General features: G+C 46.2%; 2 protein-coding genes across 2 annotated transcripts; one reads left to right on the forward strand and one right to left on the reverse strand.

Annotated features, from left to right (window-relative positions):
* Window positions 1–305: 305 nt before the first annotated feature.
* On the forward strand, window positions 306–7,441 carry LOC6647065. The gene is made up of 5 exons (XM_002069846.3): window positions 306–448; window positions 2,608–3,677; window positions 3,749–4,205; window positions 4,264–5,928; window positions 5,991–7,441. Exons 1-5 carry the CDS (start codon window positions 352–354, stop codon window positions 7,274–7,276), a joined length of 4,575 nt encoding a protein of 1,524 aa, XP_002069882.1. The 5' UTR covers window positions 306–351; the 3' UTR covers window positions 7,277–7,441.
* A 985-nt stretch (window positions 7,442–8,426) lies between these two features.
* Window positions 8,427–10,993, reverse strand: LOC6647064 (G-protein-signaling modulator 2). The gene is made up of 2 exons (XM_002069845.4): window positions 9,554–10,993; window positions 8,427–9,487 (listed from the first exon to the last, which is right to left on the reverse strand). The coding sequence occupies exons 1-2, from the start codon at window positions 10,817–10,819 to the stop codon at window positions 8,795–8,797; spliced, it is 1,959 nt and encodes a 652-aa protein (XP_002069881.1). The 5' UTR covers window positions 10,820–10,993; the 3' UTR covers window positions 8,427–8,794.
* Window positions 10,994–11,027: the final 34 nt, after the last annotated feature.

An 11,027-nucleotide genomic window follows, 5' to 3' on the forward strand; every position in this document is an offset into this window, starting at 1 on the left:
ATACCCCCCACTGATATTATGTAATGATTCTGCCTGCAAAGGCCTAAATCAGATGCAAATGTAAGCCACAATGTGTGTATCTCTCGGTGTGAAGTGATAGTGAAAGTATCTAACCATAAATAAATATTTAAATTTCTCATCTCCCCAAATGCTGTGACGTCAAACGTAACCAGAAATTACTCACCCAACTCGGCCGCTTGTTTGTTGGCTAGCTCTCTCTCTTAAAAACTGACTTCATTGTTGGTGTTTTTTTTTATTTTTTTGCAGCTGCCACAAACAGGAAATTTTTCGGTTTTTGGCCGTATTGTTGTGTTTTTTTTTTGTTTTTTTTGGAACGTGTATGCACTGAATATGGCCCAATATGATCAACGTTGGCTCAAACTTTTCTCATGTTGCCTGCTCATGGGATTTCTTATGCTGCAAATTTCGGATGCCAAGCGCACAAATGGTAAGTAAGAGTCAATGACTTTTTAGAATACATATTCTTTCCTTTTATTTTAGGTCTTTTTTGGTCAATGAACTCTTTTTGGAGGCGTTTTGTTTGTTTGTTTTTTTGGGAGCAAAGCAATTGCAGTTGCAAAAGTTGCTGTGCGGTCGGGTAATTAGCGTTTTGTGTTGAAATTTTCGTGTAGAATTAAAAAAAAAAACAAAAAAACCAAAAGACTAACTGAAAAAAAAAAAACAGAGGCGCTAAATATAGCACGCCATCATTAAAAAACGCTTAGCTTAGAGCACGAACTTCAAATGGACTTAGCAATGCGAAACCGTTAAGAGACTAGCCAAGTACAACAACAAGAACTGCAAGAAGAGCGTGAAAAAAGGGAAACAAAAGGCTAAAGAAACTTTGTGCTTCCAGTTGTTGTGTTAGTCGGTCACTCAGTCAGTCAGTCAGCCAGCTCCTCCTCCTCCTTCTCCGCCTCATCCTCCTCCTTCTTCGGGTAATTCTGTCGGGCCAGACAATGTGGCTAGTGCGGAGTTGTCTCTAGGTTTCCAGTTTTCTTGTATTTGATTTCGTTTTCGTTACGGTTTTTTTTTTGTGGTTGTTGTCTTCTATACCCTTCCCCCTTCCTCATACGAAACGAAAGACTTAAGCGACAAACTTGATTTGGTTTTGTTTTTTACGTTTTGGCTTGGGGGCTAGAATAACCGTCGGTTTATTATCTTACGATTTAATTGCCAGTTGTCAGGCAACTATCTGTTGGTGTGTGTATGAGTCTTTTTGTTTTCATTCACCAAAAAGTTCATTTTCATTTGATACAAACAATAATTATTCAGTCCGAAAACATAATACTCACAACTGACACAACTTTCATTCAATTTTCAAGAGAAAACTGCACAATTGGCCTAAAAATAAAACAATAAGTCGTGACTATGCCGACTCTTCGATAAATATATGGACAATATCTGCACAATAATTGCTAGGAACTCGCTTTTTCAGCTAATTAGTTAGTTTAGATCTGAAAAAAAATATATACATTAGATGGTGGATGAATTATAAAACTCTCTTAGCTCATTATTTTATTGTTTAGTGTGAAGAATAGAGCAAATCCAGGGATAAGACCAAAACTATGTAAACCAGAGCGGTCCAAAAATGTCTCAAAAAGGCTATAAAAGAAATTACTCTAAAATTTATACTGATAAAAGGCCAACAAATGTAAATCTATTGCAGAATTCCCTATATAAACTTTATTTTTTGGTTACATGACGGATGTGAACTTTGTGATAAGGTCAAAGCTTGATGAGAGAGAAGAAATGAGATAGGTTTGTTATTACATAAGCTGCATTAAATGTGTATCGATAAGTGCATAGGAAATGGCCAAATGGCAACAATGACTTCAACCGAAAAGGCAACATTGCGTATGCGTTTAGCTTCCCTTACCCCTGTGCCTGTGCGCCTCTTCGCTAATTGCATAACACGAAGAAGTCATCGTAGTCGTCGTAGTCATCCATTAATCTGCAAACAAAGCAGAATATTCATAGCATCCCGAGACCAAGTTGAGACATGAACAAGGCAAACAATTTTTGCGCTTTTCGCATACAAAGAGCATTCAAATGCGTTAATTTTGGCCCTGAGACAACAATTTTTTAGTCATGTTGCCGTCGGCCAATTCCATTTAATATTATTCGTTTTGTTTTCTTCTTCGTTTTTGTTTGTTTTATTGTTGTTTAATTTCAATTTTTGCCGTTTCATATGAATTTCAAAGCACGCGTCACGCGTTCGAAAAATAAAAGTGAAATTGACGTAGCGACATTTTGTTCGATTGGGTTTAGGCTTTCTGTCTTTGGTTTTCTGGGGTTTTGGCAGTTGAATAACATGAAAGTGTGTCAACGACGGAGACGGCCATCAATCTTTGAAAAACGCACGAAATGCAGGGAAATTTTTAAACGAAGAAACCAAATAGACATAGAAAGCTCTGCGAGGAGCAAAATGAGAAGATAAACTAGAAATTTAAAGTAGAGTGTACGAAAATACAGGCAAAAGTTTCCCATTCTTTGAAAGTATTGAGTATCTATCTCTAGGAAGATAATTCCAGCTTCCTTCCCTTCCCGTAGATAGATTCGTTTTTTGCAATGCCATCCTAATTTTTTGTTTGTTTACTTTCTTAGCCAATTTGACAGCATGTCAACATCTAAGGCGGGCGGAGACACGTAGAGCCAAGGCTCTGGAGGGAGGAGCTGCAGGTATACGCATACCTCGTTGCAAGAAGAGCGGAGAATTTGATGCCATTCAGTGCGTGGATGAGCGAGCTGGCAAAGATTGCTGGTGCATTGATGAGTATGGCGTTGAGTTGCCAGGAACGCGAAATGAAAGTCGCACTGGGGTACGCTGCGAGGAGCCGAAACATTGCACAGCATCAGCTTGCCGTATGTTCTGCCCTTCGGGATTCGCCAGAGATACGGAGACCGGGTGCTCGGTGTGCCGCTGCCGGGATCCTTGCGATGGTCTAGAATGTCCCAATGGACAGTCGTGTCAGCTGCAGGAAGTGCAATGTAAATCGGAACCTTGCCCACCGCTGCCCACATGCAAGAAGACTCGATCTCTGGCTAATTATTGTCCCGCCGGAATGCCGCTGTCCATTGAGGATAGCGCAAGACCTTTTTTGTGTGGCCAAGAGCCGGGCAAGCCCCAGTGTCCACCGCTTTACCAATGCATGGTGGAATCCGGCAACGACTATGGCGTCTGCTGTCCCAGTGCTTTAACCTTCCAGAAACCTGGCATCTGCCCTGCACCAGATCAAACACCGTATACCCAGAGCACTGGTTACATTTGCGGAACCGCCTGCACCCATGATCTCGAGTGCCGTAACATGGAGAAGTGTTGCTTCAGCAAGGGATGTCAATTTAATTGCCAACAGCCGAGCAATGTGACCGGATGCCATCAGGCAAAGGCGCTGGCCGATTTGCTTTCAGTGAATGAACGCGAGGGACGTGGATATGTCCCCGAATGCAATGGTCCGGGTGGGCAATTCTCGCCCAGGCAGTGCTCAAGAAATGGCTTGGTTTGTTGGTGTGTGGATCCACGCACGGGACACAAGATCAAGGAGACAATGGGAGCAGCGAACAACGTGAATTGCGATGGTTGGGAGAATATGATTAGTCGCTCCTATGCCCGAAGTGTCCAAATGGAACAGTGCGACACAAATATCTGTGCCGCTGTATGTGAATATGGCTTCAAGGTGAGTAACGCCAATTGGGTTGTCCCTTTTAATCCTTACTGACTCTTTCTCCCTCCCCCTCCACTCCACAGAACGATCACAATGGATGCCCCAGCTGCGAGTGCTCGGAGCCCTGTGAGGGCTTCAAATGCTCCATCGGCTCCCATTGCGAAGTGGCCACTGATCCCCTCTGTGAATCTGGTTCTTCGTTGTGCGCCTCTTGGCCCGTCTGTAAGCCCGACTTGGCCTACTCGAATCCCTGTGATGTGGGCACTCCGCTCTCGGATACGGCGACGGGTGAGGTGATGTATTGTTTTGAGGATCAGCGGCAAGGACGCAGTTTCCAGCCAACAGCCTTCTTTGACACCGAACCAGAGGCCGAATCCAAGCAAGGTCGCTCCATGACTAATCGCATCATGTGTCCAGATCAATACAAATGCACCAAATTGCATCGCGAGACTGAGAGTGTGTGCTGCCCATTGCCAGAGGAGGAGACGACTGCCGCTAGTGCAGGAGAAGATCAGCAGGGATCAGGACGGCAACAGACCAGTAAGTAGGCAAATTGATTACTTTAACCTGCCTCTAATCGTTCCACTTTTCTTTACAGTGTGTGAATACCTAAGAGACTTCTCCGAACGCATGGAGGGCACCGAGGAGGGCATGCAATTGGCTGTGCCAGCGCCTCGTTGCAATGAAGATGGCGACTATCAGGCCAGGCAATGTCAACTGCGAAAGATTCGCGTCACAAGGGCCGAACAACGAAAAATCCTGGAAGAGAACACCATTCGTCGGATGCGAATGCTGCTCCTAAACAAGAGATCTCGTCGAGATGCCGAGCGCCTGAAGCTTTACCGCGTCGATGACAGTGCTTTGAAGGTGCACATAGCAGAGCCTGTGATGGCACGCAGTGCCAAGGTCATTGACTTGGGGGCGGAACGTCAGCAGGGATTGGGCCAATTGTTCGAAACGGAGTTTAAGAAGGTGGCTTCGGCCACCAAGCGACCCAGTTCGGGAGCAGGAGGTGCATTGGAAGAGGAACTAGTCGAAATGGAAGTGGAGCAGTGTTGGTGTGTGGATAGTTTTGGTACGGAAATACCACGCTCTCGCGGATTCAATGTAACGGATGAGACTTGTGTCCAGTTGCGGGATGAACTAGACTGTCTGGATCTGACCTGTCGCATGGGCTGCGAGTATGGCTTTGCTTTGGACTCGGAGACACGCTGTCCTGCCTGTCAGTGCCGTGATCCCTGTGAGAATGTCAGTTGCGGCGACGGCAAGGAGTGTCGGATTGTTGACGTCAGTTGTGAGGGTGAATACTGTCCCCCAGTGCCGGCGTGTTTGCCACGCAAGGCGGGCCAATGTCCCTATTTGGTTCCCCCCGGTCCGGATAATCTAGATGCCAATACCTGTGCCTATGAATGCCGCACCGATGCCCACTGTGATGGGACACGTCGCTGCTGTTCGAATGGATGCGGAACTCAGTGCGTGGAACCCCAACTAAAGACTGCCTGTCAGCATCTTCAGGCCATTCAGTTGCATCAGAGCTCGGAATTGGGTATTCCGGCTCGTCAAATGTCTGTGGCCCAGTGCACTCCGGAATATGGCCGCTGGGAGCAAATCCAATGCTCCCCCAATGGCAATTGTTGGTGTGTGGATCAACAGAATGGAAGTATAATGCCTGGAACTAGGGTCCATCTACCAGCCACACCTGTTTGCAAGGAGAACTCCAGTTTCGCCTGCCCACCACTTTCGAAGTGCGATCTTCAGTGCTCCGAGAGTGGCTATCAGGTGGATGAGAATGGTTGTCCGACCTGTCAGTGTCGAAACTATTGTGATGAGCTCAGTTGTGCCAGTCACGAGGAGTGCCAACTGATTAGCGTGGATTGTGTGGACAGTCCATGCCCCAAGATGCCCATCTGTGTGCCGAAACGTGCTTCCGTTTGTCCCGAGGGCAATCCCCTGCAACAGGGCGAACTCGATGTCAGTTGCGGCCCACACAACGAACACGAGGCCTGCCCCACCACCCACTCCTGCCAGCTGAATCCGGTTAGCAATCGAGGCGTCTGCTGCTCCAAGACCCGTGATGTTTGCTTTGAGTCCATGGACAGTGGATGCCTTGCCATTAGCACCACAGAGAAGAATTCTACCCGTTATCGTTTCAGTCCCAAGGCCAATAAGTGTGTGTCCGTGGTGATTGATGGCCAGTCTGCTCCCTCATGCCAGACAAAGAATCTGTTCCACAATGAGTTAGCCTGCAATTCCGTGTGTCCAGGTAAGTCGATTCTTCTGCTCTTCCACTCCTCACAACTGACATCTTTTTCCACCTCCCTCAAGTGCTCACCCAATGCGAGAGATTGAAACTGAAGAATAGTCTAGCCGCCCAAAGAAGTGCCCACTCTTCGTCCTCTGTTTGGTTCCAGCCACGTTGTGATCCCATTACCGGCCACTGGAGTCCCGTTCAGTGTCTGGGCAAGCAACCCCAACCGCAGGGAATGAATACCGCTCCTACAGAGATTGTCAGTCGGGCTTTTGCTGCTGCTGGTCCCGAGGCTAGTCCGTATGGTGTTTGCTGGTGTGCCGATAAAAAGGGCGCTCCTCTCAAAGGCAGCCTGACCCGGGACATGGAACCCGTGTGCAATAGTCGCCAAGCTCGTAATCGCAAGAACTTCGATCTGGGTGATCCGCTGATGGAGCAGCTAATTGGTCAGCTAACTCAACTCAATGATGTAAGCAACGATAATTTGGATTTTGATGCATTGGAAGAGCCCTTAACGGCCACCGAAAGGGTCTTGGAAATGGCCAATTCACTCCTGGATTCGCAATTGTCTGTGGAATCCCTGCCCCCTCTGAAACGCATGGAGCTGAAGACAACTCGTTGTCGTGCCTTGGCCAAAACGGCAACCTTCCCAGTGATATGTGACGAGGACGGCGCCTTCCGACCTCTACAGTGCAATGGACGCAGCTGCTGGTGTGTCGATGCTGCTGGGAATCAACTCCAGGCTAGCCAAGTCTTTGGCCAGGGCGATCGTAAATGCCACCGAGTTGCCATCGAGGCGGTGTCCATTGAGCTGCACATGACGAATACGAGCGGTCGAAGTGTTCGTAATGTCTATGACACAGTTCGTCTGGAGTTACAGCAACTCCTGGGCGAAACCGTCGAGAATTTACGTGTCCAGGAGAACTTTGATGGCTCTGTGATTGTGCGTTTCGAACTGCATCAGGCGGACAAAGTGGACATTGCCTTTGCCATTGAACAGGCCATTACGTCCGGACATTTCCAGTTAGCCGGTGGACACTTTCGTCCCGACATCACTCGCTCTCATTTCGTCCATCGAAGTGCAATTCCGCCGATGGCCCAAGCCGCAACAGCACAGGATGAGTCCATTCAATTGGTTCTCTTCATTATGGCCACCAGTTCGGCCTTTCTGGTCAGCATCTTTGTGGTCTACGTGATGCTCAAGCGGGGACGAGGCAACAAAATGGGCCAACAGAATGCCTACAATGCCTATGCGACGGGCACAGGTTATCCCGGGGACAAGACTCTGGACTACTCGGCTCCCATTTTCGTGATGGCTGCCAACGATGCGGAGAGTATTAAGGGGGGAGTGGGCAAGGCGTAGGGAATTGGTTTGTTTTTGTTTTTAAGTTATTTAAAGAAACCTTAATAAAATTGTAAATATATTAGGGGTAGTCTAAAAGATTCCACCAAATATATATATATATATACCAAATACATAGAACGGAATCTAGCGAATCGATCGAACCCCCTGAAATTAAGCCAAGAACTTAGCTTAAGACGATTAATTTATAAATAAAGCTTTAAAACTGAACAAATTCTAGAGCAAAAATCGTTCATTCCCCCAATCGTCAATTTAAAACAATACTCACTGAGACTAAATTTAGTCAGCAAACAGTTTTGGTTTTAATATTTAATAATACATTACATATACTTCATGTATATATATATTTAAGTGGTATATATCATCTTGATCATCATCATAATCATTTTGGGGATCATTTTTACCTATAACATTTATAAGTTTTGGCTTCATTTCATGCAACTTTTTTTCTATGATCCGTTTCGGTTTGTTCAATATATATTATATATATAGATCTGTAATACGTATTGGAGTGGCGTCCTTCTGGTCGTAAAGAGAAACCTTTTTTTGGAACGCATTTTGGTAATGACTAACAACTAAACAAAAAAAATTTGTTGTTAGAGTTTTCCTAGTCAACTAATTGTGTGTTTGTTTTTGTGGTGGAAAGAAATGCAATACTATGTAGATACAATTGGAAAACTTGTGTGTGTGTGTGTGCAGTTACAGCTGTGTGTGTGAGTGGTTTCTTAAATATAAATGTGTGCGGAAAAACTTTTACACACTATATGAAATTAAAAGAGAACATAAATTGTTACATTTAAAATAAGAGAATGGAATATAAGTAATTTCATTAGTTTTTTTTTTTTAGTTGAAGAGTTTTACCACTTTTAGTAAGAGAATGCGATTTTTGTATTTAACTATTTCTAGACTTTTTTTCAATTTTTGTTGTTTTTGAGCCATTTTGATTAGTATTTTAGTAGTGATTCAGACCATATATATCTTATAAATTAATTGTTAAAAGATTTTACTCTAGTAAGAGAGAGAGAGAGAGAGAGAGGGGGGTTTAGGAAACTTCTACAGGTTGAGTAAACTCGACTTCAAGTGACAAGCCGCCAAAATCAGATATCAGATGGTCTTTTTCAGATAATTCAGTTATCATTATAAGAAGATATCGTGTTGGTAAATAATTTCATTCTTATTCTTGTATATAATGAGCAAAGTTTGTGGACTATTTGTAATATCGGCTTAAGCTAGATTTAAATATCCATTGGAACGGGTGTGTGATTGGAAGAGCATTAATCCCTAATCTTTTTATTTTTCTTTTGTTTTTTGGTTACTGCTTGATTGGTTACTCACTCACTTAGAAAGGCTATAAAAAAGTCCTATTCAATAATATAGATTGGATTGTAAATGGGGTTAGAGCTTAGCTTAGTCCAAATATGGACCTTGAATAGAAATATAAATGGGATGCATGAAAATGTGTGTGTGTGTGTGTATGGGAGGGGATAGTGAAAGGGAGCGGTTGGTTGATGGACGTATCTATTTGGCTGCTCCTGCTCCGGATGCACCTCCATTGTTATTATTATTGTTGTTATTATTATTATTAGCATTACGAAAACCGCCAAAGGGTATGGAGGCACGTTGATCCTCCATGCGACCGCTTTGAACCTTCATGATAAGCGAAAAGAAATCCTCATCGGGCACTGTCGCCCCACGACTCCCGGACTGACCACGATTGTCAGCTGTCCCTGCAGCCCCGGCTGCTTCGGGTCCCTGGGGTGGAGGTGGTGCCTCGGCATCCATGGTTACATTTGGTCGTGGCAACTCGGAACGCTGCTCCTCGAGACGCGAACCCTGGCATCGCATGAGCATATCGAGGAAAGCATCATCTGGCTGCTGGGTGGTTGTGGCACTCCTGGACAATGGGGGATTGCCCGCTGTGGGTGATTTCAGGCCGGGCAAATTGGTTGGATCCACAAATAAAGAATTCTGCTGCACCAAGGGCTTCCGGATGGCTCCTGTTGCCGCTGAAGCTGCAGTAGCTCCGCCAACAGGATTGATTTTGATAGAGCAACGCTGGTCATCCATGCGTTTGGACTGCGAACGCGAGAGCATCTCAAAGAAGTCATCTTCCTTGGCTGTTGGCTTGCGTTTGTCGTCTTGCAGACGTTTGCCATCGGGAGTGATCTTGATCAGATCCAACTGTTCCATGCTCTGACGACGAACGCGAACCTAGAGACACACGAAAGAGAAACATAAGAATCCAAGTCGATAAAAATGTATCTTATTATCCATTACCATTCGCCCCTGGGAGTTCTCCGAGTTATCGGAATGATGACCACTGGCCGCCGAATGATCTGAATTACTAGAACGCTCCTCCTCTGTGGTCGTATGTTCTGCCTCGGGCAGTCCAAGCAACTTACGCAAATCCGAGATGTTAACCCGGGCCGTGCTTTCCCCGACAGGATCATGTAGCTCCTTGGCCAACTGTAAGTGCGATTCGGCATACTGTAAAGCCTTGTCATGATTGCCAATGGCTGAGTTGGCATTGCCCAAGGACCAGCATGCTCTGGCCTCACCAATGCGATCGCCCAGCTCCTGGGCTATGGCCAAATGTCGATTGTGGTACTCGATGGCTGTGGTGAATTCGTGGAGGAGCGTGTAGGTGTTGCCCAGACTGTAACAGGATTGGGCCTCCACCTCACGCTCACCCAGCTCCATTGCCAGAGCCAGGGTGCGTCTGTAGTGCTCGGCGGCGTCTTCGAACTGACCGAGGAAGATATGAGAGTTACCCAGGTTGGAGTTGGCCCGCCGCTCCGCTGCTCGATCTCCAAACTCACGGGCAATGCGAAGTCGTTCCTGATGGTGCTCAATGGCGGCCTGGAAATCGCCAAGCAAATAGTATGTGTTTCCGAGATTCCCGCAAGCCCTGCCCTGGGCTCCGCGATCACCGAGATCCCGCATTAACTTGAGATTCTCCTGGTAATACTCCACAGCCTTGGCCAAGGCCTCTTTCACCTCATCGCTGGACTTGCCGGGATTACGCTGACCCATGTGCTTGCCCTTGGCGTGGTAGACATTGCCCAGATTGTAGAGAGCTCGGCCCTCGGACAGACGATCGCCCAACTGACGAGCCAGGGTCAGATGGCGCTCACAGCAAATGGCAGCTTCATCAAAGCGTCCCATAACCTTGAGCGTGTTCCCGAGATTACCCGACGACTTGGCCTCGCCCAGTTTATCGTTCATGGACTTGGCCAGTGTCAAATCGTGTTTGTGATACTGCATTGCCTTCGCATAGTCGCCCAGATAGAAATAGGCGTTGCCTAGTTGCGAGTAAATGGCGGAGAGGGTACGAAGGTCTTCGGTTCCTGCTTGGATGGCTGCCTGAAAAAAAGCCACTCCTGCCCGACAGTCACCTGCCTTGCAGAGACGTTCGCCCTCCAGAGCCAGTTCGAGGCACATGCTGGAACCTCCATCATGATGTGAATTGGAATCCTGGCCACCTCCTCCACCACCGATGCCAAGGGTGGACACATTCTCCGCCGATGCGGACAGCGAGGACATTGCTGCTTCTGGTATAAATTAGCCCCAACCACTGGGATGGAGATGTGCTCCAAATTCTAAATGGTTTGCTTTCTAACAAATTGCTTACAATTAATTATATATTAGTCACTCTTCTTTTTTCTTTCTTTTTCCAATTTGCAGTGTTGCCACAAGCTAATTCGGGTGTTTTCTAGTGGTGAGAAAACCGTCGATTACCATTTCGATAATT

The sequence above is a fragment of the Drosophila willistoni genome, chromosome 3R (genome assembly GCF_018902025.1).
Source record: "Drosophila willistoni isolate 14030-0811.24 chromosome 3R, UCI_dwil_1.1, whole genome shotgun sequence".
In the NCBI taxonomy this organism is placed as follows: domain Eukaryota; kingdom Metazoa; phylum Arthropoda; class Insecta; order Diptera; family Drosophilidae; genus Drosophila; species Drosophila willistoni.

Bases quoted from the DNA above. Each gene is read 5' to 3' on its own strand.
- LOC6647065 (XM_002069846.3), top strand. From the start codon at position 352: ATGGCCCAATATGATCAACGTTGGCTCAAACTTTTCTCATGTTGCCTG. The intron at 4,206-4,263 runs GTAAGTAGGCAA...TTTTCTTTACAG, and splicing joins ATCAGGACGGCAACAGACCA to TGTGTGAATACCTAAGAGAC. The intron at 5,929-5,990 runs GTAAGTCGATTC...ACCTCCCTCAAG, and splicing joins CTGCAATTCCGTGTGTCCAG to TGCTCACCCAATGCGAGAGA.
- LOC6647064 (XM_002069845.4), bottom strand. From the start codon at position 10,819: ATGTCCTCGCTGTCCGCATCGGCGGAGAATGTGTCCACCCTTGGCATC. The intron at 9,488-9,553 runs GTAATGGATAAT...GTGTGTCTCTAG, and splicing joins AGAACTCCCAGGGGCGAATG to GTTCGCGTTCGTCGTCAGAG.